The following is a 27879-nucleotide window of genomic DNA, read 5'->3' as shown; positions in this document are numbered from 1 at the left end:
CGGGCCCGGCTCAGCCTGATTTACGGCGCTGCTGAAAACCGCTTCGCTCCCACAGCAGCAGCCCCGGCCGCAGCGGCAGCAGCAGCGGCGGCTGCAGGTGCAGCAACAAGTCGGGTGAGTGGCGGCCGCGGAGCCTCGGCGCCTGCAGCCCGGCCCAGGGGGCGCGGCGCAGCGGGGCCGGCCGGGGCTGGAACGGGGGTCCCGTGTCCGCACCGCCGCGGGGAGTTGGGCTTCTCGGCTCCGCACCCGCACGAACTCGCGTGCGCACAGAGCCACTTCGGCACCGCGGGCTGGCGTGCTGCACGGCGGGGGCGGGGAGAGCGGGGACCCCGGGCCAGGGTTCTTCCTTGCCTGCCCTGCGCGGGCAGGGGAGATGAGGGCTCTTCTGCTAACCCTGTGTCCTGGGGTTTCCGCTGGGCCCGTGACAGCTTGCCTACTCCCGGAGTGTGGGACTGCCCATTTCCCACTCCAGAATGCCACCCCTTTCCCACTGCCCCTTAGAATCCTGACTTCTCCTTCCTTCACCTCTCGCCTGCATTTTCGGCCAGGGTTTGCATATCTTTCCAGAAAGCCGGTGGTTAAACAGTCCAGTGTGGCACAGGAAGAGGCTCCCCCTTTCTGGGGGCCAGGGGCTTACTAACCTGGAAGCTTTGCCTAGCTGTCTGGGGACCATTTGCACCTCTGCTTTTGAAGAAGTTGGGGGCCCGGGAACAGTACTTTTCAGCCTAGACCCTTAGCTGAGCTCCTTCTTTTGGGAGCCCCATGCTTCTTACGTTTAAGGAGAAATCATTTCTGGAGGAAATAGGCAATTGCGCGCTGCTTGCAGAATTGGGTTGCTAGCAGTCATCTGTTGCTAGGGCTAAGATAATAAATTCCTACAAGGAAAGAAGAACTTCCTGTTATTAAAAGAGTTATGCTGATGCCTACCTGGTTCAAACATTGGCCACCTCTAGAGGTTGTCTTTAATGTCCAGAGGTTGATCCTTAAAATAGGATCAGAGACAAGATAAATCCATCCGGAACACCCTATCTTAATAAAGCCTTAGCCATGGCCGCACTTAGATCAAATAATATTTGACACACTGGGTTCCTAAATTTTAGTAAATCGATTGTGGAGGCCATTGTTCTTCTAACACTTTGATTTATGTCATCACATCAATAATTAAAGGACAAAATTAAGGGCAAAAATCTCAGGCTAAGAAATTTTCAGCTGATTGTGTGCTTAATGTCACACACCTAGTTTGAATAGCATCTTTCCTATCCTTTAGAAAGATCACTGAGCTTGCTCTCTTAGGACCTGTTTTGACAATTCATGCTGAGTTTTCCTTTTTTTTTTTTTTTTTGGTATTTATGCTTGTTGGGTTGTTTGTAAAATAAGGCACAGGTTTTGCAGTTAGTATACAAAATTCAGAAGGGCAGGAAACTTGAATCCACGTCTGGATCTGGCATTTTTCCATCTAACCTTGAACTAATTACTTTACCTCCTTGATCCAGTTTTCTCAGGTGTACAAAGGGAACGTTACCCACCCTTTTTATCATGGCCAGCGGTTAGCAAACTTTTTCTGTAAAGTCCAAGTAGTAAGTATTTTTGGCTTTGCAGGTCATAGTCAGTTCATTGCAAAAGCAGCAGTGGACAATATGGAAATTAGTGGGTGTGGCTTGATTTGGCCCAAGGATTGTAGGTTTTAATTTAATTTAATTTTTTTAATCCTCACCCAAGGACATTTTTTTCATTGCTTTTAGAGAGAGAGGAAGGGAGAGAGAAAGAGAGAGAGAAAGAAACATCAGTGTGAGAGAGAAGTATCGATCAGCTGCCTTTGAACCCGCAACCTGGGTATGTGACCTGACCAGGAATCAAACCGGAGACCTTTCAGTTTACAGGTCCACGCTCCAACTACCTGAGCCACACCGGCCAGGGCAGGTTTTAATTTTATATTATATGCAAAAGTCATTTGAAACCAAAACACCTCTGCCCTTATGGAGATGAACAACAATAGTCATTTCAGTAGGATTTTTTAAACAGACATGTAAACTACCTGTTTTATGTCCCCCTGCTCAGGATTTTCAGAGTAATGCAACAGAAGGCTTTTGAAGAAAGCAGATACCCCTGGCAGGAGTCCTTTGAGAATGTTGCTGTGTGCCTGCCATTCCGCTGCCCGAGGTGTGGAGACCATACCAGATTTAGAAGCCTGTCATCGCTGAGGGCCCATCTGGAATTCAGTCACAGCTACCAGGAAAGAACCTTGTTGACAAAATGCAACCTCTTTCCATCCCTCAAAGACACAGACCTAGTCACTTCCTCAGAACCCCTGAAACAGGGAAAATTGCAGAACTGTGGCAACGTGGTGAAGCAGAAGCCCAGCTATGTTAACTTGTATAGCATTTCGCATGAACATTCCAAGGACAGGAAGCCATTCGAGGTGGTGGCAGAGAGACCTGTGTCCTACGTGCAGACGTATACTGCAGTGGACCTGCGGGCTGACTCGCTGGATGGCCCGCGGTCCAGTCCTGGACTTCCCACCTCAGACACCAAAGCTGCTTTCGAGGCCCATATCAGAGAAAAATTCAATCGGATGGTCGAGGCAGTGGACAGGACCATCGAGAAGAGAATCGATAAACTCACCAAAGAGCTGGCCCAGAAAACTGCAGAGCTGTTGGAAGTCCGGGCCGCTTTTGTCCAGCTGACTCAGAAAAAGCAGGAAGTTCAGAGACGAGAGCGGGCCCTGAATAGACAGGTGGACGTGGCCGTCGAGATGATCGCTGGGCTGAGGCAACGCCTGACGGAATCGGAGGAGGAGCTTCTCAGGAAGGAAGAGTAAGTGGCACTGAAACAGGATGCTAACCCCTTTGGTTTAGGCCACTTCCCACCCTGCCCTCCCCAAGTTACAAGCAAATGTTAAGCAACGTTTGGTTTTTATTACTTTCAGGTAGCTTGGCTGCATTTCTCATTGATGTAATTGGTTGTGGGAGGTACAAAGCTTTAAATGTTATTTGCCCTCTCTCTGTATGGTCTGCAACCCAGCAGCCTGAAAGTCAAAATATCTAATTCCTTTCCACCTTGGGAACTGTAAAGTACAGGTAATGTTTTTAAAGAAAGGAGTAGTGTCTTGTTTCTGTGGTGGGTGCCATCCCAGCATCCACTGGTGAGTGGGGGAGTTGAATGGGAGGGCAGAAAATACGTGCTGGAGAGCCTTCCTTCTTGGCAGTCTCCATGTAGGAAAGTCAAGAACTTGGGTTGCTGTCATTCAAGTACAAAAGTATGCTTTCTATACAAATAAATTTGGCTCCTTTGCCATTTTGTATTATCTGCCCACTGTAATTAAATGTCAATTGCTGAGAATCCTTTCCATTACAGTTTTTATTTGGAGGTAATAGGCATTAAAAAACCCAGAGGAAACTTTCTGATATTGCTGTGCTTCCGTGATTTAAGTTTGGAAATTTTCTTTTTGTAAAACGTTATGTCATACTAGAGGAAGCCATGCCTGCTTGCAAAGAGTTGACACTGGTTTTCACAAGTTATAGTTGATCAGATAAGTTAATACTTTAAAACTTGGAAAAACATTTCCCTGTCAGTAATTATGGGTTCAGTCCAAATTAAAAAAGTATGCATAACAATGCATTTCTGTATTCCCCAAATGCAGAATGTTAGATTTAATTTTAAATGGAGGTTCAGAATACATAGGATGAAAGGACATAAAAATTAATAAACTAAAACATCTTAGAAGGAAGGTTTCCAAACAATTTGAGTTCCATTATAGAGATTGAATTAACTTCATACTTCCCTGCCCTCTGGCACTCTTCTTTATGTGTTGTCTCTTAATATGTAGTTCTTAAAATTCCTCCACTTGATAAGAGGCTGAGGAGCCCTATATATTAAAGAGTTCATTACTCACTATCAATAAACGCTTACATTCTACCTAGAGGGAAAGCCTGCCCTACTCAACTAGACATTTTTCAAATTTCGTAGTGAGGGCGGAATAGATTCAGCCACTGATTTGCTTTGATCTTAGGGAAGTGATATCTAATGAATCTTGGCTTTATTCTTGGCTTTTGGTGTTTCCTGGTTGGAAGTTAATGCCTTGACCCATCGTGGCTCCAGGGTGACTAACGTTGCACCACTGGAAAAATGGCAAATGGGGTTCCCCTGTGTGCAGAGAAAAGCTTAGAATTAAATTTTGTGGTATTTCTGTTTGATTCAAGAGCAGTGAATTTAAAAGGTAACCAAATTAATTGTATTTATTTATTTGTTGTATTTTGTTTATTAAATCTGTAAGTAATAATGGATATGGGATTTGAGGTGGTGGTTGCCTAGAATACAAGAAGACAGTTTGATGGCGGGGAGGATCATATGCTTAGGTCTAGGTTATAGTCAAGGATCTAACTTTATTTTGGGTGGTGGGTTCAAGGACATTTTAATATTAAAAAAGAACAGCTTAACTAACTTGAGTAAAAGTGGGCCATGCATGGATCAATAATGGTAATGTGTTTTGGTTAATCCAGTGCTGTCACCCGAGAACCAATTGAAAACTGAAAAACTAATACATCCTTGTAAAAAAAATCAACAGGATAAAATTGTATGTGTTGAAAGTCCTCCGTCCTCCCTCTCCTCCAAGCATACCCCACCCCATCCTCTGGAGATAGCCACTGTTTTGTTCAGTGACTGTCCTTCTAGACCTTCCTTGTGTGCATATAATCATATGTATTTTATACACACAGAATTACTGTGTTTTTCCATATGGAATCATGATGTGCTATTTTTCCACTTGTTTGTGGAGTTTGTTTTTGTTTCAACATAGTATGCTGTAGGCCTCTTTCATGCACTAAACATAGAGTTATGTCATTATGTCATTCCTTTTGGCTATTGGGTGGTATTCCATGGTCGGGATGCATCCTGATCAGCTTGCTATTGATGAATACATGGTTTTGTTTCATTTTCCTAGTATTAAAAATAGGGCCTCTGTTAAGGCCCTTATACATATATCTTTGTTCACGTTTTTATGAGTGTATCTGGGCATAAATTATGAGTTGATTTTTAGTATGACATTTTTTGGACTACCAGAAAAAAAAGCAATGTCATTAAAAAAAACATTTTAAATGAAAATACAGTGAAACTGCCTTGAACTTTTAAACATAAAATAAACAAAGTCTTCATTTTTAAGCCTTCATTTAGCCTGTATTCAAGCCTCAAATAATCATTCTTTTTGTATATAAAATAGGACTGAAAGAGTCTTGTTTCTAGGAAGGACAGTAGAGCTCTTGGTTTGAGAGAGCGTCTGTGGCCGTAGCCCTCAGTGTCTACAGCGTCCACCCCCCCTGCCACCTCTACCTCAACCCCCTGAAATTGGGATGCAGAGCGAGCCAGCAGCCCACCTGCCACACCATTGAAACCAGGTTGATTTGACGAGATCTGCCTGGCTGGGCCATGCTCCTTCCCTCCTTACCACTTCCTCACAGAGCAGAACCTTCCACCAAAGAGATGACCTTTCAGGTATAAGAAGCTGCTCTCAGACCAAGAAACCTACCAAGAGCTGTGCTCCCCTGTGGAATCTCTCCAAATGAGCTCTCACGGTCCTGTTTGTGAGAAAAAGTAGGTTGTTATAATACCATTTGAAATTGACTGAAACTTCAGGGAGGCAAATATCTAATATTTAATATTCACATGAGTTTCTCTTGCCTATGGGTTTTCCCCTTAACTTTAAAATTCTTTCTTTCAAACTGACATGAGGGACTCTGAGGGCCGATTCTGCCCTGAAGCCATCTGTAGACTGAATCACCTCAGTTTGTAGAAGTCTACAAGTGTATATGCTTCGTAAGAGAGGAGATTGTTTGTGTTGGCAATATTGTGTACCTCTGTAGAGAAGTAGCTATGTTTCTGGAGAGCAAACCCAAAGAAGAGATTTCTCTTTGTCTTCACTAAGTCTATGCAATTTTAAATGTCCTATGAAAACGGTTATTTACTTATTCAAAAGTATTCAGGGCTGCAGGGTAGCACTGCCCGTAATCAGGTAAATCAATCCTGGCCAACCTCAAAGCAAGGTATCCCTTAACAAGAAAGGATGGCTCTGAGTAGTAGCTGATTCCTGGCTCAGTTGGTCACCTGGGGTTTGGAGAACATCAGGGTAATAACAGTAATCCTAAATTAACTTGCACACCCTTCTGCTGGTAAGGCTGGAAAGTGCTGCCTGAGCACCTGTGGTGTGCCCAGCAGTGTGCTTGGTGTGTGTGGGGAACACGAGATTCTTGGTATTTTTCCCTAATGAGCTTACACTCTGCATAGGAAAAATCAGCAAACCCACAGACACGCCCATGTTCAAACCAAGGGCAATGAACAAGTGCCTAAACACAAGCCATGGTTTCAAGTCGGTAAGAAGTTAGAGAACATTTTTCTGTTTAAGAGGCCACACTGAGAAAGTGAGGACAAATGGGGCAAAAATTTGCATTTGGTAAGTCAGAGGATAATGATATTGAAGGACAGCAGGTGACGCTTGAGGAGTCTGTAATTTCACTACTGGAAGGTACCTCCTCTCTCCTTTAGGATAATACCATCATTTTACAGATGTGGAAAGTAGGGCCCAGAGCAGTGGAATGACTCACCTAAGGACAAGAATTTAGCATCAAAGCTGAAACTGGAACCCAATTTCCCAGTCTGTCTGCTGAGTAATTTTTCTGTTAATTCACTGAGTCTCAGCCAGAGTTTTGAAAATGCGGTATTTTCCGTGTCAAGATCGAAGTACTAAATCTGGCCCATTTTGGAATGGACTTGCTTCTTTGCTATTTTCGGAGGGCTGCCAGGATGACATCATTTATTTTTCTGATGTGATTAAAGAAAATGTCAGCTGGCCTCATAGGTGTTGGGAAATGGGAAATGGTGGTGTCATTAAGTATGGTTATGATATTAAGCTTCTGGAACACGAGCCCAGGGCTTTAAACTTCCAACAAGGGCTTTTAACTTGACGTTCTGCATGTCCATGCCCAGTCAGGGTGGAACATATGCCCCCTGGCCCTTGATTTCAGTGAGGGGCCTCTTTGTCATTCCATCTCTAATTTCCAGCCTGCTTCCTTGTGAGCTCTGATAGAATCTTTTCCCTTTTTCCTTCATCATGTGCCCTGTTCCCAGTCTAGAGTCCGCAGAAAACTAATCTTTACTGTGTGTGCTGAGTGCCAGGTACTGTTCTAGGACCTGGCCAAACAAGTGGTAAAACAGTGAGTCCAGGTCCTGCTTTAATGGCAGGACTAAACCTGGTAAAATAGACATTGAACAGATCATCAGGGGTAGGGTAAAGAGATGTATCATGGTGGCCTGCTCCAGGTAACGCCCGTTGGGTTTCTATCCACAGCTAGCCGTGAAGCACTGGCCTTTAAAAGGCAAGTTTGAGTTGGTAACTTGCTTTGTACAGCTAAACTCTCTCGCCACTTCATTACCTCGTTTCCATTTTTGATGAGCTAAAGGAATGAGTAAGCATCTTGGTCTCTAAACTGCTCCAGAGCTAAGAAAAGGCTAAGAAAAACCATGTTAGATGTAGAGTTCAGTGGGACAGGAAGGGGTTGGTTTGCTCCACATTTTTTTCTTTTTGTTTTTACATTTTATTTATTTATTTATTTTAATTTATAAATCATGTTTATTCTATTACAGTTGTCTCAATTTTTACCCCTTTACCCCCCTCCACCCATCCCACCCCACCCCCCACTCCCACAGTCAATTCCCACTCCTTTGTCCATGCCCATGGGTCATTCATACATGTTCTTTGTCTAGTCCCTTCCCCTTCTTTCCACATTGTCCTCTTTCTCCATCCCCTCTGGTAACTTTCAGTCTAGTCTGCTCCATGTTTCCATGCCTGTGGTTTATTTTGTTTGTTAGTTTATTTTGTTGAATAGAGTCCACTTATAGATGAGATCATACGGTATTTGTCTTTCATCAACTGGATTATTTCACTTAGTTTAATAATCTCCAGTTCTATCCATGTTGTTGCAAAAAGTAGGAGTTCCATGTCTCTCTCTCTCTCTCTCTTTTTCTTTCTTTCTTAAATGCAGATTGATTTTATTTATTTTTTTAGATGTCAAAGTTAATTATAAAATATTGAAAAAATTTAAAACCATTATAAAGTCTCAGCAATTAAACCAACCTGACACCAGCACAGAAATAATCAAGTAGATCAGTGAAATATAATGAGCATTCTAGAGACAAATGTATATACCTAACAATGTAATACATGATTAAGTTGATATTTCAAATTAATGGGTAAAATAAGGCTTCTTCAACAAGGTGCATGGACCACTATTACTTGAAATAAAACAAATATGGAGCCGTATTTCACACGTTATACAAGAAATATTCATGTGAGTTAAAAATCAATATGTAGAATATAAAGAGGTTTAGAAGAAAATGGAACTAGTATTTTTCATGACCTGAAGTAAAATATTCAAACCCAGAAGTTAGAAAGTAAATATTTACAGTATGACTATATTAAACATTTAACTACGTAGTAATATACATATAAAAAAAGTTAAGGGACAAGGAATAGAATAGAAAAGTATTTGAAACACATCTAAAACATGGTTAATTGGGGGGTTTTTTTGGTATTTTTTTAGGGAAAAAAGTTCTACAGACCTTAAATAAATGGAGAAAGAATACCAAAAAGTCATTTATATCTTTTAAAAAAAATAGAAATAAGCAAGAAATATACTAAAACAGGTAAAGGAACAATTAAAATAACATTGTCACAATCAGATTAATGAGTATTAAAAATATTGGTAATATCAAGTATTGGCAACTCTGAAAGGAACTGGGTATTCATAGAAACTTTTTCTCCATCTCAAAACAGTCCCTTTAGCATATTTTACAGTGCTGGTTTGGTGGAGGTGTAGTCTTTTAGCCTTCTTTTGTCTGGGAAAGTCCTTATTTTACCTTCCATTTTAATTGAGAGCCTTGCTGGGTAGAACAGACGTGGTTGCAGGCCTTTGCTTTTCATGACTTGGAATATTTCTTGCCATTCCCTTCTGGCCTGCAGGGTTTCTGTTGAGAAGTCAGCTGCTAGCCGTATTGGGGCTCCATATATGTTAGTACCTCTTTCTCCCTTGCTGCCTGTAGGATTCTCTGTTTGTCTTTGATATTTGCCATTTTAATGATGATGTGTCTCAGAGTGGGCCTCATTGGGTTCCTCTGGAATGGGATCCTCTGTGCTTCCTGGACTTGTGTGCCTTTTTCTCTCTGCCAATAAGGGAAGTTTTCCATCATGACTTTTTCAAACAGGTTCTCTATCCCTTCTTCATCCTCTTCTCCTTCTGGTATCCCTATTATACGGATATTATTATGTTTCAGGTTGTCCTGCATTTCTCTAAATGCCTCTTCATTCTTTTTGAGTCTTTTTTCATTTTCTTGCTCTTTATGGGAGCTTTTTTCTCCCTTATCCTCCAGCTCGCTGATTCTGTCTTCAGCTTCATCGAGCCTGCTTTCGATTCCTTCTGCTGTGTTTTTCAATTCAGAAATTGTATTCTTCATATCCTCTTGTCTCTTATTGATAGTTTCTGTGTCCTTTTTCATGCTGATATAGTTTGTGGTAAGTTCCTCAGAGTTTCCCTGTAGTTTTCGGTAATTTTCTCTGAGCTCACTGAGCTCATTGAGCTTTCTTAGAACCATTGTTTGCCGCTCAGTATCGGATAGTTTACTTGCCTCTATTTCATTTAGTTCTCTTTCTGGGGATTTCTCCTTTCCCTTTGAGTGGAGCCTATTTCTTTGTCTTCCCATTATTTGTGAGACTCTTCTCTTTTGCTTCCTATTCTTAAGTTGATCTGTCTTGATCTCCTGATTTTGTGGCGTGAACTTCTATGGTTGGAAACCACAGTTTTTACTTTCTGGATCTGCCTCTGATGATGTCAGATGTCCCTGTCTGACCTTAGGCAGTCTGTTCAAGACTTCCACTATCTACTGTCTGTGGCTGTCTCCTTCAGCTGTTAATCTATTCACTCTGCACTCAGCAGGCAGCTTAGACAGCACAGGGTGGGGTGGAATCTATTCTGGGGGTGGGGCTATTGGGTCCTTTGATGCTGGTGCCACTAAGAGGGAGTGGTCTCCACCTGTGCAAGATGGCTGCTGACACATGGGGGAGGAGTCAGCACCAAGATCCCACTGGCTACCCTCATTTTCTCTCCCCAAAGCCTCCTTCCCCATTCTGTCCTCAGGTGTCTCTAGCTCACCCTGCCCCAACCTTTGCCAGAGACCAGGGTAAGTGGCTGCAAATAAAAAATTATATGTTGGCCCTTTAAACAGTTCTTTGCGTCTTCAGCCGCCTGTCTCTGGCAGAGAGCAACCCTGCCGCTTTTTGCAGTTGGCTGTTTTCTGTGTACTTTTTGGGCTCTGGTGCTGTGGGCTAAAGATCCCCACTTTTGGTTTAGACCCCGCTCTTCTCAGGGGGATCCAGCTGGCCATTTCAATGTCCTTCTGGTGCTGCTGCCCTTGGGCGCCCTGCCAGCCTTCTCTGGTCTGTACCGCACTCCTTACTGGTTAGATTGCGCTAATGCCGATTCTTCTGTCTCTGAGGTTACAAGGCTCCTCTCTTTCTATTGTTCAGTTGTTTGTTCCAGGTGATTTCTCCACAATTTAGTTGGAATTCCAGGTTGGTCTTGGGAGGAGGTCACTGTGACTTCCACTCACTCCTCCGCCATCTTGATTCTCCTGTTCTACATTATAATACATTTATATAAAAGTGGGGGGTCCTCTCTTCCTGACTATATTCCATGGAGACTTATAAACTACTGAAGGAAAAAACGGTGTCAGACATGCCTTCTGAAGGATGTCATGTGGTAAAAGTTGTAGAGAAGAACATTTTGTATTTTTCTGTCTCTCTCTCATTCTCTCCCTCCTCTTCTCTGACCCCACCCCACCCCACAGATTTTTGGCCTTGTGGGGCTTGGAATGTAAGTGTTGATCCACTTAGAACAAATAAGAAGAATTTGCCTTTCTCATTATTTTTTAAACCCCTAATGAGAAATAGATGCTTCTTGGTTTATTCAAAGAAGCCAAAAAAGAAAGGTAAGGCAAAGGGCTAACAAAAGTAGAAATGTTATGGTCCCAGATGTGCGGCAGGTGCAGCTTTCTCCCCATGGGGTCCTTGGGGTAACTGGAGCCGACCTCGAGCTCTGAGTTTGCAGCCAGGTTCCTCGTGCTTGGAGGTGGTTGAGTCTGACTTTGGGATTTGCCTTGTGGCTGACATTATCGTCTGTCTGAAGTGCTCTGTGATCAATGGCTAGACTATTTTTAGCCAGAGGTATTTTTACCATTTCATATACCTCTGAAGAGGTTCATAAATCAGTAATGTAAAATGAAATTTAAATAACGTCATAGAGCTTTGCCTTTGGGAGGAGAAGCTGATATTAAAGTGTTGTTTAAGAATAGAGGAAAGGCATCAATTTTAGATCCCACCCTCACTCCTGTAGGAGGTGCCTATATTGTAGATTACTTATTGGTTTTATGCCCCAGTACTTGTCTGGAAAAAGATACAAAGAAACCTAAGGACCTTTTCATCAGTTAAAGACTTTCAACTAGAGATGTAGTTGCACATTTCATGTAGTCAGCAGAAATTTGTTGAGGCCCTACTATGTGCTGTGCTCATGTTAGGTGCTGGGGGTATCACAGTGAAGGAACAGGCAGGGTCCCTGTACTAGCTGATTTTCCAATGAACTGGGATAAATGGCATTAGTCCTCTGCGGTGTGTGCTGTGATGGGGTGTGAGGTTCTGCCGGAGAACACAGCAGGTCACCTATCCCACACCCAGCCATGTGTCTGGGAAAGGTTCCCAGCTAGAGAGCCCTGCGTTTGGAGAGAGCATTAAGAGTGGGAGTTGGGGAAGGGTAGGTGAAGGGGCCCTGGTGAAGGAACAGCATGTGTAACAGTAAGAATCGGGCTGAATGGAGTTCACTGGTGCTGAAGCAGATAGCTGTGTGACGTACATTGTTAATGAGGCCCAAGGCAAAGAAGGCTACAGGATGGCGTGAAAGCTGGAAACATAGGGGACTAGACATACTAAGTGGTTTATTTCAGTAGATTAGAATATGTGATACGATGGGTGTACTGATCCTCGTTAACAATGCATAGCGCAGTGCCAATATAAAATTGAAATGAAGACCACCATTAATGTGCACTTCCCTCTATCTCTATGCCTGCTTTTAGAGTGTCGTGTTCACCTGATAGTGTCTTTGATTTTTTTTAAGGATCCTGTATTTAACCCACTTCAGAAGAAGTAACTGAGGGGGTTGAAATGAAATATTATCTGTGTTTCAGACCTTATGGCCATCCTGTAAATGAATGAGTGCATGAGTGAACAATATTTTTTCTGAATAAAGCTTTGATTATACCGAAAGGGCTTTTTCACTCAGTACTTCCTTATATACTGCGTTTGTTTCTGAATGTCTGAAATCAGGATACTGACAGATTTTGAGGTCTGCAAGTCATTTGGCAAAATCATGAACTTAGGACTGTTTCATAGACTGTAGTGGTGTTTTTCCCTCTGGTATCAAAATCTTGCTTTAAAAATACATGTTTCCTCCCGAAGCTGAAAACTTGACACCTTGAGTTTAATCACATTTAAAAATTGTTTAAAAAGAAATAAGAAGTCAAAGACAGGGCTGGAGGTAGGCTAGGATTAGTTAATGTCCCCAAAGCTGGTCTGTACCCACACCCTGATTGAATTACTTTCCAGTTTGCCCTTATCTTCTCATCTGGCCTTCCAGCATTCACACTGCATCCTGAATCACAGGGTTGAGAACCTAAAATAAAACCGCACAGGTCTTTCTACTCTTCAGTCTGATAGCATCATATTATTCTTTTTCTTAGTCACATTCTGTAATTACATACTTATTTTAGTATTTGTTGCTGTTAAGGTCTGCTTCTCTCCCTACATCAGCGCCCAGCACATGACCAGCCACATCTAAGCTGCTGCATGTTTTTGTGGAGCCCATGAACGAAGAGTGGTTTTTACATTTTTAAATGGTTGAAAAAATCAAAAGAAAAATAATAATTCATGACATATGAAAATTATAGGAAATTCAAATTTCAGTGTCCATAAAGTAAAATAATTAAGAAAATAAAGTGTTACACGGCCATGCTCATTCGTTTACATGTCATCTGTGGTCTGTTGTACTAGGCAGAGTTGAGTAGTTGTGACAGAGACCATATGGCCTGCAGAGCCTGAAATATTTACTCCCTGGCCCTTTTCAGAAACAGTTGGCTGGTCCCTGGGTGAGACATTAAATTCCATGAATATAGCCATGGGTTCATGAGAGCCCCAGCAGTAAGCCCAGTACTTGGTACCATTCAGTAAATGTTTGTTGAGTGACTGAATAATGGAATAATTAGATGTATGGATTGTGGCTGCATCTTACTCGTGCTTTAGCCCATGTTGCCTGCCCTGACCAGAGTTCTAAGGCTCTGGTTCACTCTGGTATACAGTATGGCGGCAATTCTCAAACTTTTTCGCCTGACTCCCCCTTCTACCCCTAAAGAAAAATCTGAGGATCTCCAAAAGCTTTTGCTTGTCTGGGTTTTATCTACTGATGTTTACTGTATTAGAAACTAACACTTATAAATTTGAAAAACATATTAATTCATTTACAAATAACAATAAGAAATCCATTTTTGCTAACAAAATACATTTCTCTGAAAAATAGCAATTTTCCCAAAAGCAATTTAGTGAAAAGAGCGTGTTGTTTATAAGTTTTATAAATATTTTTAATGCCTGGACTAATAGAAGGCAGCTGGACCTTGTTAGTTTTTCTGCATTTAATCTGTTGCAAATTTATTTTGTTTGAAGTAGATGAAGGAAATGCAGTCTCACACAGATATATACTAGGAAAATGGAGAAGTGTTTTAATGCTATTTCAGAGAATAGTGGGTATTCTGCTTTGATACTATGCCAAAATTTGACAATTAGTAGTTTCTTAAAGGTTAATTGCAACATGGAATCCGAAACCATATCAATGAGTATTTTATTCTGGCTTGCATTGAAATCCTTATGAAGGGATATTTTACTTTTTGTAGTATAATTATTAAAGGAGTCACAAAAGCAATGTAGTTAAATTCTTATTTTCCATTCAGGAAATTCCCAAAATCCTTAGGGAAATTAGAGGTGTTTCTGGATATTGTTAATCCAGACTAAACAGGATGTAAAAGAGGGACCCGAAGTTGTACACACATGCTATTCTATGCTTATTCACTGGACTTTGCTACTGTTTTTATCTGATACGGCTACCCAAATACAATCTCAGTATGATGAATTTCTCTAGTACTCGTTTTGTGTAACTTCTTTTTTAAAATTAAATCATCAGGCTTGTTTTAACTCCTTTTTTTTTTTTTTTTTAGTTGATGTGAAACATCCATAAACTGAAATTAGGTTAACATTGGTGCCAGGTTGGTTGAAAAATACAAAGGGTATTAACTTCTCAGCTTCAGGGCACAAGATAATTGGATGAGGGGAAAGTTAGAAAAAGATGCTTCTCTTCTCCCAACATGACATAACACTCCATGAACAGCTAGGAGCATTAATGTTAATTCACAAAAGTTTTAAATGGAACCAGTAGCAAAACATTACATGATTTAAAAATATAGCCACAATCATAAGCTGTATTGCATTAAGATTGTTTTCTTGATTTTGAGATGTTAATCCTGTGGGATTAAGCTGTCAACTACTGCTGGTTTGTATTTTGAAGAGTACAGCCTGAGAACCCAAGAATAGTAAATACGTACAGAGGAAAAAAAAGACTAGATAAAATATTGACAGTAGTTACCTTTGGGTGATGGGATTATAGGTAATTTTTTTTGTTTGTTTCTTCCTTGTCCTTTTTTAAACATTAATTACAGGTGTTTATTGATCATTTATTATGTGTCATGTATTGTATTGCATCATGGGTTTAGAGCAGAGAACAAAGCTAATTCAGCCCTTACTCAGATCTTCCAAATAGGTCAATTTTCATATTTCCCATAATACGTTTTCTTTAATGACATAAATATAGCAAATATTAAAAAACCTAAATGAATTGAAAAAATACAGTGTCTGTTTTTTCTGTGTTTTTTGAGGGGGGCGGGGAGAGAGTTGTGAGTTTTTGGTGGTTTTCTCTTTAACTACAATTTGGAGTCTGCTTCATGACAGTTACCCTAATATCACCCAGAAGTTCTCTGCAATGGGCTTGATGCCAAATGAATTAAAGCCTTCATGTTGGGAAGAGGAAGTAATAGCCATTTTCTGAGCTGTGTTTTCAGTGGTGCTTTGGAGCTGTGAAGATACTGTCTCCAAAGGATACCCACCATGACCTGGAGCCACAAAAGGGCTGAATGTAGCGCTCAGATGGGCCCTCCACTATTTTGCTGCTAGTTAAGGTTTGTAACTCATTTCAGAGGCGGATCAAAGCCGAATGACAGCAGAGCTTGAAAATTGGCTTGTGTCCATGGCCTGGAACAGCTTGGAAAGTGTACATCTTCTGTATGGAAACATCTGGGAATAAACTTGATGATGAAAGAAACCTCCTTTCCAAAAGGACTCTTATTTCACTTATGTGAATATTTTCTGACTACTAAAAGATAATGGAATTACTATGGGATTAGGGTTTATGTTTGATCCTAGACAGGAAAATAGAAAAATGGTGGCTGGTATAATGAGCAGTTCTTCGAGTGAATCATTTTTGACAACCAGTCTCTTTCCTGTTTTTATAAATAAAGAATTCCCAAGGCTTTTCAGAGATGTTTGCTCTATAGGAAGTCTCAGTATGACATAATATATTTGTGAGAGAAAAATCATGACTAATTTTAAAAGCAGCTCACTGACTATTCAGGCAGAAAGGAGTTGGAAGCCACGAGCAGCTCTTTGACACAGACTTTCTGTGAAACTGTGACTCCTGAGCTGGCCTTCCCTGAAGTTTCTGCTCTTAAGACATTAAGGAGCTCAGCAGAAAATAAAGATCAAATGGAGGCTGAAATGATGCAGAGAAGGCCATGAATTTAATTGACTCTCTAGAACAAGTGCATGAGGCTAAATTTTAGAAACAGGATTCCTTTATCTAAAATGAAAGAGGCTTGGATGGGGGGATATTGTTTAGGATCTTGCTTCTGCCTAAGTTGAGCATGGCCAGAAAAATGAGGGGCACCTTTTGAGGGCTGAGAGAGAGATTGATGACGCAAGAGAAAATACTGTATCCAACAGGTAGTAATATTGTAGAATTCACTGTGCCCAGTGGGGGTGGCTGAGCATACAGTAAAATGAGAGGATCTTCACGATTTCTTCTTAAGTAAGGCAAGTCAGATGAGAACTGTGATACTGAACACCCATTGGTAGTGTTGATTACCTGGAACTTGACTTGAGTAAAAGGCCAAGCACCAGCATGTATGTGTGTGTGTGTGTGTGTGTGTGTGTGCGCGCGCGCGCATGTAGAAGTGCTCTGGGATGTCTACCAAAATTTTATTTTCATACTTGTATTAGCAATAAAAATAAAATGTAAAATAGTAATAAAGTAATAATTTTTTCTGGATATGTGAGTCCACAAGGACTTATATAGGTAAAGGAGTGTTATTTGAGGTATTTTGTGCAATTTGTTAGGAAAGGGCAACCTGCACAATTCTCCTATGTAAACTAAAATAGCTTTCCCAGCAGACCCTGGATCTACTTCAAGATAACATTTTTTAGGCTATTTCAGTCTGGCTCAAAAATCTACCACTGGACAAGGTGACTCATTTTATACACTTGAGCATTCAGCCTGGCCTTCTGCTTCCATACCTTCCCTCCCTGTAGTCTTTTCTCCTCTAATAGCCACACTTCTAAAACATAAGTCTGAACTTTTCTCAAAAGTGTCCAATGGTTTCCCATCTCACTTACAAGAAGATCTGGAGTCATCTCAGTGACTTCTGAGTCCCCACCTGCCTCCCTGCTCCCATTGACCGCCCCTTTCCCACCCTGCTCCCACCACACAGACCTCTTTGCTGCACCTTAGACCCATCTGCACCTCCCCACCAAGGTCTCCCCAGGCATCTGCGTAGCTTACTCCTCATTTCTGTCAGGTGCCTGTTCAGATGTTACCCCATCCTTCACCCCTTCCCTTCTTCTGTCACTGTCTGTCCCCTTGCATCCAGTTTCATCTTTCTCCTTAGCACTTAGTATATTTTTTAGTGACTATCTCCTACTAAAATTGTACTGTCTAAATGTAATCACAAAAATGGAAATCTCTTTTGTCGTGGCTGTGGCCATAGAGCCTAGGGCAGTACCCAACAGAGTAGACAGTAGCTATGTGCTGAATGAATGAATTCCTGTCTCACTTCTCCATGTTGTGTTCTGACATTTTTTCCTTGCAGAGAAGTTGTTACATTCAACCATTTCCTCGAAGCAGCGGCTGAGAAGGAGGTTCAGGGGAAAGCTCGGCTCCAGGACTTCATTGAGAATCTGTTGCAACGGGTAGAGCTGGCGGAAAAACAGTTAGAGTACTATCAGAGCCAGCAGGCCGCGGGCCTCTGCAGAGATGTCAGGGAGCACGTGGTAAGTATCGCAGGCTTAGCCAAAGAGTGAGGCCCTGGGATTTGGCGAGATCAGGTCAAGGACAGAGGAAAAGGGAGCTGGGGAGTGACTTGCAAGGTCTCTCTAGACATCATCTGAGAACATTGTCCTGGCCATGCCTGTGTTATAGAAGTGAGATAGGTGAACCCAAGACACCCAGAAGTAAGCTTAATTCTGGATACACAGTCTCCAGTTCTTCCCCTTTCTGACCCCACCCACAGCAAGCTGAACTGGTAGAAATATTTTTATATTTGTAGAATAACAGTTTGAAGTATCCAAATATATCATCTGTCCCAACCTTGGTGTAGATCAGAAGATAATTACTGTGTTTTCATAAGGGAATCTTATGAAAGCTTCAGCCCTTCTCAGCAAAGCAAAATTTAACCACCTACTTTTTTTTTCTTTTTCTGTAGTAGGAAGGAAAACACTATTCAATAGCCTCTATAGATTAGGCATTCTTTAAGTATATTTTCAGAGACACAAAAATTCACAGGTGATAGCTCTATTACAGACTATACTTTTGCATAAAGTTTTACATACAGTTTCAGGGGCTTTAGAAACCGTGAGAGTCCAGGTAAGAACCATAGAACCGTCTGAACTGAAGGTTCAGACTCTCATACTGACTTGATCAAGATTCCCTGGTCTCTCTGGAGGGTGGGGGAAGGTACAAATAGTCATGCTCTAGATGAGGGGGGTGGGTGGTGATTTTTGTCCTCTATAAAACTTCCTTGGTGGTATAAATAACAAAGCCAAAGAAAGGATTTTTGAAACCCCAAAGTCGTTTACTTATAACATTTTTATTACTTATAAAATTTCATTTGTGCTTACTTCCTTCCCAGAAGATTTAAAAATGATCCTTTTACTTCCCCTCAAATAGACTATATATATAAGGAAATAGGGAACATTCATGCTAATCAAAAGTTTACTAAGATTGCTGCTGCTGGTTGATGAAAAGCTTAGTTTGAGCATTCTGGAAACCAGGATAAAAAGGAAACATGGATAAGTAATAAAAAGGGGAATAAAATGCAGGGCAGGTGGGTAAAAGAATGAAGACGGGAGGGAGAGAGACAGACAACAGGAAAGAAAGGAGAGAGGGAAGAAGATGAGAAATCTTACCCAATACTTACTGTAATGTACACTCAGTAATATAAGTTCCAGAACCTTCTAGAAACAAAGTAGACTGACAGGAAATACATTTGTTTCATCTGTGAGGTTTCTGTGTTCAAAGCATTTTCAGCTAAATGACATACTGTTTTCTGGATGAGGGTCTTCAGTCCCCCGAGGGGGAACCTTTACTCTCCTCCTTGATTCCGCTGTTACCACCTGGGAAACCTTGAGAGTGTCCAGGCGGAGCTCACTAGCTGGAGGGCACTCTAAGCCTATCCTGCCTTCCCCTTACATCTTGGCCTGCTTCAGGAGAGGGTTGTCGTATGAGGTCACAGAGCTCACATACGAGGTGAAAAGACCTGCCTTCCAGATCATTCTCACCCTCCTTCTGACAGGGCATGAGAGTTTATCTTTCCGGGTTTTTAATTCTATAAAATGACACAGTTAAACTAGATGCTCTATAAGATCTTTTGGCCTCTTAAATTCTTTGCTTATCACATGACTGTGATGGTTAGGGATTCTAAAATTGAAATGTAGCGTTAATATTTTCAGTCTTGCTAATAACCCAGAGCTAAGAAATGTGTGAAATTCTACTATGCTAAGCCATGAGGATCTTAGAAAAAAATGGAATGTGAAGGGGAAGAAAGGAAGCCCATTAGTTCTCCCTCTTATTTACAGTTCTGTGCTCACTTCCTCTGCACAGTTTATTTGTCCAGCTTGAAAATTGAACACCTTCCATAAGACATAGCTGGTCATTATTTCTCATTGTGCTGTGCCATGTAATCAAAAGTTGAACAGCATCTCTGCTCTTTAGCCAAGTGTATGTTTAAGACTTTTTGTATATGTGCATGTACACACAACATATATACATGTACACATACACATAAATACATATACATACATGTACACGTGCATGCATATGTATAAACAAATATGGTAGGAAATTAATAAATACTTATGTTCAAGCCCTCTGTGCCCCAAAAATGAATAACATCATCTGCCTTTGTCAGACTTGATTTACCAAGGGGAGGATTGATTAATTCAAACACTATGTAGTTAAGATTACAGCGGGGGATTTGGACATGAGAGCTGTTTGTGAGTAAAGCATGATCACGCTGTAGGGACGTGAACTCTGGCTAGAGGAGGGAGCCACATCTCTCTGAGAAGACCAAGAACGAAGTGTTTGATTTCTGAAAGGATTCAGCACATGCAGTTTGCCCTGTGTTCATGTATAATCCTCTAACTCTGCTTGGGACCATAACGGACCACATCATGAGACAGTCTACAGACCCTGAGACCATGTCTCCTTTTAACTTTAGTCTATTTCATCGTAATAATACAGACTTAGCTAATGAAGTTAGGAGTCATGTCTTTGATGTAGTGAAAGTGCTGAGTCTGGACTCCCAAAGTAACTGTGGCTCCAGCTACACAGAGGAACTTGGATGCTTTTAGCTGGAGAAGCTTTGGATCATATTTCTATTAACCTCTGTCCTGGCTCAGTGAAGGGCCAGAGCACTGAGATGCCTAGGTTTTTGGAGCCTCATTCTCCATCCCCCGCCCCCTGAGCAGCGCCCTGGCCCCAGTACACCCAAGGAGGGAGCAGAACATTCTCACCTATGCCCCCAACACACACACACACACACACACGCACGCACCCCACCCCCAGCCTCTCACCTATGCCCCCCAACACACACACACACCCCCTCCCCCCCCACCCCAGCCCCAGCCCCTTCCTCCAGAAGTTGGGAATACCATGCCCAGCCTGGCCCTGCTCTTGCCATCGCCACTAAGACTACACTACAAAAAGTGTGAATCTTCTTTATTGCCCTTTTTCCCCTCTCCCCAGTTTCCTCCTTCTCCTCTTTTTCTTATTACCACCTTCAGATAGCAGTGAAATTTCTGGATCAGTGTATAAAATCTTTCTAAGGTGTCTTCAAACTTCAAGATTCTTTTGTATTCTAGAAAAATTTCCTTTACCGCTCACATTTAGTGCCTTTTCTGAAATAATGTTTCGGCATCTGTATCTTTCCCTTAATCCTCTTGAGCATTTTTGTTCCTTTTCACCTGACTGGTTTCTAAAAGTGTGCTATGCTTACTCAGATATTTTCTCTTTATGCTCTGCAAAATGCTGTCGAATTAGACACAAAGTGACCCAATATCCCATCTGCCAAAATCACAGAACTGCTCACACAGAAGGTCATGAAACAGCTTGGATAACCTTATTTTAAGGATTGCATTTATTTCCTGCAGGCTGCTAAATTAGGACTAGCAGTAATTCATTTAACACTTATTTATTGAGGACACAGTGCTTACCGAACGCTGAGGAAAGTGCTGTGAATGAGATAGATGAGGGCTCTGCTCTCGGGGAGGAGGGGCTCACAGGAAGCAAGTAAACAAATAACGAAGGTAATTTTGTATAGTGATAATTACTGCAAAGAAAAAAGTAAGATGATATGTTTGAGATGTCCACTTTAGTGAAATGCTTTCAGGAAAAGCCTTACTGATGAGGCAGATTTGCACTGTGACCTGAATAGCAGGAAGGGGCCAGCCCTGAAAATTTGGACATGGACCGTTCTAACAAAGGGGTAGGAATTGCAAGTACCTTAGGAGGGAACAAGCTTGGCACATTTGAGTGCTAAGATGTGAAGTCAGAGAATTGGGAAGGATCCAGATTGTGCCAGGGCTTGTAAGTCATGTAAGGAGTTTGGATCTCTTCCAGAGGACGGAGGGAAGCCATTGGAAGGTTTTAAGTTGGAGGTGATCTGTGTTTTATCAGACTTAGTCTGGCTGCTCTGTGGGGAATTGACTGGAGGAGTGTAAGAATGAGAGATGGATTAGAAGGCTGTTACGGTGGCAGGGGAGAGGAGGTGGCAGTTTGGATAGAGTGGAGGTAAAGAGAAGTGATGGGTATAGAATATGTTCTGGGAGTAGAATTGACAGGACCACTTGGCTTTGTTGAAGGATTAGATTTAGTGGGTGAGGGAGAAAGGAATCAAGAATGAACCTAAGGCCCTGGCTGGGTGGCTCACTTGGTTGGAGCATCATTCCCAGTGCACCAAGGTTGCGGTTCAGTCCCTGGTCAGGGCACATACCGGAATCAACCAATGAATGCATGGATGAGTAGAACAGCAAATTGGTGTTTCTCTCTGTCTAAAAGTCGATAAAATTTTTTTAATTAAAAAGAATGAATGTAAGGTTTTAGCCTGAACAATTGAATATGCAGTGCTATTTCTACAAAGGGAAGTTGGAGGGAGGCTGGGTGTCCAGTCTCCCCAAGCCTATTATAACAACCTGAGACGCCATTTTTGTGTTTTAGAAATTGTTAGAGTAGCTCTCAGTGCAAGGCTATTTATAGTTTTCCAACCTGGACACTCAGTCCAAGACACTCTTGATCCCCCTCTTTATACAGTCCTCTCTCTGTCCGAAAAGAAGACAGTGGACTAGGGCAAAGAGAGGCAGGTGGATGGGCTAAGTGAAAGAGCCTTTCCATCTTCCTGAGGCTCTAGGGCCCGAAGGAACAGTGGCCTCTTGTGTTCGCAGGGAGGAGAGCATATGAAACTCTATGGTGTGTGATAATCAGCCCCACCTTGTAATCTGTAAGATCACTGGAGAAATTCTGATCCAGCCTGGATTCCAATTAACTTTTTGTGTATACAGTTCCTTGCTCTTATACTCATATATACAAACACACTTTTTAGGGAAGCTGTGCTGAGTGAAGACTTGCTCTGGCTTAGAAGGTGCCACATTGGGTTTGAAGTTCAGTCCTAACACTGGTAAAGCATTGAGGCTTCAAACCAGCTGCTTAACTTTTCTGCCTTAGTTTCCATATCTGTAAAATGGGGATGATAAGGTAGGTTTACCTGTTAGGGTTGTTCTGAGGGCTGTGTTTATACATGCTGAGTAATTTGCCCAGAGTGTGATGTATAGACATGCACAATTTATGATACCTATGGCTGCGGTTTGCGGCTCATCTTTACTGATCTTTACTTATGCATCTCCCTTTTTGAAATACACAGTATATTGTTATTTCCTGAGGTCCCAGCAGGGTCCATTACTGACATTCATAGGTGCTAAGGTTGTAGTTCTTAAAACTACAGGGACTCCTTTGCACATTTGAAAACACTGTTGGCCGTTTCCCCAGAGAGGGGAGCAGGGAAGCATGTAGATACTTCCTCTCTCTTTCAAAAAATTCCAAAGGGTATTGTATATACATATAAGCAATGTCATCAAACAATATGTATGCAGTGTTTTTTTTTTTAATTTATAGATTTTAGAGGGAAAAAAGCTGATTTGTTGTTCCACTTACTTATGCATTCATTGGTTGATTCATGTCTGTGCTCTGACCGGCAATTGAATGCACCACATTGGGGTATGGAGACAATGCTCTAGCCAATAAGCTAATCAGCCAGGGCCAAGCTATATGTTTACATCCATACAGTAAAGTGAAAAAATTTGTTATGCCCCCGTTTATTAATGCAAAAAAACAGGGGAGGGACTTAAAGGGAGAAAGATCCTGTACATTTTTTTTTTTATGGTTTACACATACACTAAAGTTTATTAAAGGAGCCCAGTTAAGAAACTCTTATTGGTGGTGGTGGGCTAGGAGGGGCAACGTAGAAGTGCTGATGCCCCTGGGGCTCCGAGAAGCTGCCAGCCTGACGTTCATCTAAGCCATCTGTCCTACCTTTTTGGTATATTGCATAACCTCATGATCTTCAGGCAAGAAAGGTGCCTTTTTCCGTTCATATTTACTAAACTCATGCTGAAACCAGCCCATGTGAACAGGGCCAATTATAATGCTGAGTTTTGATTGTCAAAAGGCAGAAGGCAAGAATGTCATCTTGCTTTCCTGGGGTCATGACCCTCAAAAGTTAAGAAAACTTCTTTCTGATTTGCTCCTGACTAAAGCTCAAGGTGCAAAGAGGAAAACAAGGGAAATGATCCTGTTATGCTGAGCTTCATTTCCCAGGTGTTTGAGTCTAGCAGGGACGCGTGTCTTGGCTGCATTAAGCCCCGACACCAAGACGGTTCTTTCTCCACATTTCCTTTGTCTGTCACCCTCATCTTCCTTTTGTTTGCCTGCCACTTCTTTTCCTGAAGAAGGTCAGGAACAGAAGGGTTGGAATACACTGGGTTGGCCTATAAAATGGACGGTCACATCTGGATCACAGAATGATAATTATCGATTTATTCTGTAAATGATATTCCTCGCTTGGCCACCAAAGTGCATGAAGATATTTTAATGGGAGTGGAAAATAATTTCCATGTTAGATGGCCTCAGAGAATTGTGGAGTTGGTTGATCTTCATATGCTCTCAGTTTAGAAATGATGTATTTTTGGCAATAAACATTTTATGCCAATTTTCCCCTTAGTTGATATGCTGTGACCAGCTACAGCTGTAGTAAATTAGCTGCAAATACAGTCTGAATCAATCAAGAAATAATGGTGTATCGTTCCAGTTTTTAAAAACATGTTTCTTCAAATGTTGCTCTATTGGGAGGCTCTTTGACTTCTTGAAATTTTTGAGATCTGCTGACACTGGCTTCTTGGAAATCACCGAACAGGGAGCCACAGAGGGTCCCCAAGTGAGCAGAGGCTGAGCCTGAGATGTGCCTGTTCACTGCTGGGACAGGTGGGCATTGTCCCTGATAGTTACCACTTCCTTAACAGGAATACCATGTCTTAAAAATATAAGCAAGATTTTAAAAACTAAACTCAACCTTCAAGTTAAGTAATGTTTTTTCTTGTTTTCCTTTAGCTTACAGATATCTCTTCAAATAGGAAACCCAAATGCCTGTATGTATATCTTTTTATATGTGGGCCATTTGATGTTTGCATAATGTTTTTCTGTTGTATTTTATATGACAACTAGAACATAAATGGTTTTGAGGGTCTCAGGTAAAAATTTACCTGCTTATATACCTAACTTTCTAAAATGTGGATATGACTTTTAACTGTGCTAGTTGTCTATTAGTACGTGGCAGTATGATAGTACTATATAATATCTATATAGTGTTATATGATATTTCTCTTATTGAGGTATAGTATAGTCATAATAGCTCTGTAGTACTATTAATATAGGGAATGTAGTATATTACATATATGCTTTTATACCACGAATCATTTACTTTATAATTGGTGTACTACAGATTTGTCTGATTCCCCTAATAGTCACTTAAAGACTCATGAGATATGGGTTCTGCTCCCATCTTCTCTGTAGACTACCTGTATGTGTTGTATTATCCCGGGTAGTCATTTAAATTTTCTAGTTCTTAGTTTTTATCACTGGTAAATAGGACTAGTAACATTTCTCTGAGAATGCAGTGTCATGAGATCACTTCATGAAGGTCACAGGAATTTTTGAAAGAAAAATACCAATATATATTATTTGGTTTACGGGCAGCATTATTGCTGCTCTGGCATGTGGGAGTGATTGCACCATGGGTAGTTTTTATTCTTTTAAGGCTTTAAAGAAATCTTTCTGCTCATCTCCCTCCTCCTGCCCGACCATCTGTAGAAGCCGAGGGCACCCACATTCGGTGTGTAACCACCCTGATCTCAAGACTCACTTTCATCCAAAGGGAAGGAGCTACCTAAAAAAAGCCAAGGACGACAGAGCCAGCATGCAGCCTGCTAAGTCCATTCACGAACAGGCCGAGATCCCAAGGGAACTCTGCAGACTGCCGAAGAAGGGGGAGCCTCTGGGGTTTAGTCGGAAAGGCAACATCAGGCCCAAAATGGCCAAGAAAAAGCCAACAGCGCTCGTGAACATCATCTAAAAGGGTGGGTGGCCTGGACCATTGTTGTTGGGCTTTGGGGAATGTTTTAAGGGCCAACGATAATGTTTTTTTCACACATCCCATAAAATACAATGGGAAAGCAAAGTGCCTAACACATTTACTTCCTGTCCCTACAAGCCTGTGGATTAACCAGGATTTAACAAACAGAAATCTTTGTGAACCAAAATTTTATTACAGGCCCCTTGTAGAACCTGGAGGCAAATTACAAAAAGAATTTTTTTAAAAAGCAGTCATTCCAAAAATTTTAGTAAAAGAAAGCTCCAACTTCTAAAATAATTAGCCCAGTATCCAGTACTTTCTGCATCTGGTGTTCTATGCAGTGGCGATCAGTTCTCAGACCAAAGGCCACACAAGATGTCAGGTACTGGAAAAAGATTCACTGTGCCCACTGCTTGCTAAATTATGAGACAAGGAGTGGGAATATAAATTCTCTTAATAGCAGTGAAATAAAAATGTTTTTGTTTTTAACTTCCCCCTCAATTTGAAAGCCTCCAAAATAAAAATTCCTGTTTCTCATAGAATTCTGGTTAATCAAGATTTCAGTGTTTGGGTTGCTATAGGGACCCATTCATTAGATTTCGGTTTTCATTTCAATGGACTGTTTTCCAGTTTGTTTGATTCTGGTTGTTTGTTTCCCTGGGTGCACGTTTATTCAGATTTTGGTGCCCACCTGCTGTCTTCTGTGGCTGGGTGTTCTGTGCCCTAAGAACGTGCTGCCAGCCTCTACCCTAATAGCTGTTTCCATTGCTGTGGTTGGGGGAAGACGTCAAACCCTTTAGATCAGCATCCACCACTAGTTCAGGGTGTGAGTGATTGGATGCCAACAGGCTGCCCATGTCGAGCGTGTGAGCCATCCCGGAAGCACTGCAGCCCTTCCCTGAGACCATCCCTGGTGGCATCAGCGGCCTCCCTTGTCCACCTCCTGCTGCTTCCGTGCCCGTTCATGACTAAAATATACGTTCTTGCCTTTCAACCAGGTATCTGAAGTGTGCATTGTACACTGCTTTCTAAAGCAGTTTCTGAAATAAGCTGTACATGTGGGATCCAGAATCTGAGACCGTCCTCCTCTCCTGCCCTGAAATGGCCTTTGCTTCCACAAAGACCCATCTGTTAAGAATCTCCTGCTTTATGACGTTCTTCAAGAATGAACTCTCATGTTTTTATAAACTTAATATTATCATCAAATCTCCTGCAGAGTTTACAAGTGCTGACATCCTTCAGGAAATAATAGTAGTGTCCTATAACAAATATATACACATATACATACATACATATATATATATATGTATATATATATAACATACAGAATATATATGTCAAGTATATTAATTTATTTTTAAATACTCATGGAAAAGGTGTGTGTTTGTGGTGGGTGGTTTTTAAATTATATTTGTTCATGTAAATTGAATTCTGTCATTTTAAAAATTAAAACTGTAACCTAATTAACATTAGTAGAATTATGATTGTTATTACAATAAAGATCAGATTAGCAGTGCATTAAAATTAGGTAATAAAGCAATTACTTAACATGACAGTAAATTGAAAAGTATAACTTACATTATACAAACATTTTTAACCTGTCGTAGTGAAAATGTTGATTTTTAAATCTTCACTTTGGCTTTTGGCTCTTGGGGGTGGGCCATTCATGTGGTGTAAAGGCAACTATCAAGTGGAAAAACATTGCTGTGAATATCACTGTTTTGGCTAACATTGTAAAATTGTAATGTTATAATTACTGATTTGGAGAATTAATCTTCTCTAAGATTATTTATTGGTGTTTATATCATGATTGCACTTTAGCCTTTACATACTAAAAAATTGACTTGTTGATTGTATTGCATGCTAATTGTCCTATAACATGTATGTGTAATCACAACTTGTTTTCAAACGTGGTATGACCAGACTTTTTTTCTAATTTATTTAATGTAAACTACATTTTCAATTTTCATTTAATATGTTGAGAGGGCATGACAGGTTTCTTTGACAGCGGTACACAGTGGTCTTCAGAAAGCACCATGTCATATCTACTCTATGTACATTACACAGGAGAGGTGATTTTTAAGATGTATTATATTTAAAAGATTTTTTTAAGTTTCAACTAAAGTCTGACCCTCACACAAGGAAATGCATTACATATGTTGTGCTTCCTTAATTTGCTATTTACATAAATTTGCTATTGAAATGTGAAAGCTGGCTCACTCCAACAAATACCCCATTTACATGCCATGGCCCGAGCTGTGTGCCATGTCCCACTTGCATTTTATTTTAAATTTTTTTTTTTTTTTTTGGTCTACACGGGAAGCCAACCTTAGAGTTGCTCTTTGGAAGAAATCACCAAAGTTCTGGGAAAACATGTTAAAGGTTAAACTCAAGAATGAATCTAATTTGTTTTGTAAGGAAAACAATCTTTGAACTGTTCTTTCACTCTTCCCTCCGCCCTCCTAA

The 27879-nt window shown here is 41.1% G+C and overlaps 1 protein-coding gene across 1 annotated transcript; it reads left to right on the top strand.

The window, feature by feature from the left end:
• Positions 1–26690, top strand: ZNF365 (zinc finger protein 365). Its single transcript, XM_054572444.1, has 6 exons — positions 1–114; positions 2059–2814; positions 17329–17509; positions 24393–24430; positions 25152–25417; positions 26412–26690. The coding sequence occupies exons 2-5, from the start codon at positions 2072–2074 to the stop codon at positions 25411–25413; spliced, it is 1224 nt and encodes a 407-aa protein (XP_054428419.1). The 5' UTR covers positions 1–114; positions 2059–2071; the 3' UTR covers positions 25414–25417; positions 26412–26690.
• The last annotated feature ends 1189 nt before the right edge of the window (positions 26691–27879 follow it).

This window comes from Pteronotus mesoamericanus, unplaced genomic scaffold (assembly GCF_021234165.1).
Source record: "Pteronotus mesoamericanus isolate MK-2021 breed Mesoamerican mustached bat unplaced genomic scaffold, CSHL_Meso_final contig_24, whole genome shotgun sequence".
NCBI classification, from domain to species: domain Eukaryota; kingdom Metazoa; phylum Chordata; class Mammalia; order Chiroptera; family Mormoopidae; genus Pteronotus; species Pteronotus mesoamericanus.
This window is presented reverse-complemented; position numbering and strand designations above follow the sequence as displayed.

Bases quoted from the DNA above. Each gene is read 5' to 3' on its own strand.
- ZNF365 (XM_054572444.1), top strand. From the start codon at position 2,072: ATGCAACAGAAGGCTTTTGAAGAAAGCAGATACCCCTGGCAGGAGTCC. The intron at 2,815-17,328 runs GTAAGTGGCACT...TTTTCCTTGCAG, and splicing joins GAGCTTCTCAGGAAGGAAGA to AGAAGTTGTTACATTCAACC. The intron at 24,431-25,151 runs GTATGTATATCT...GACCATCTGTAG, and splicing joins AATAGGAAACCCAAATGCCT to AAGCCGAGGGCACCCACATT.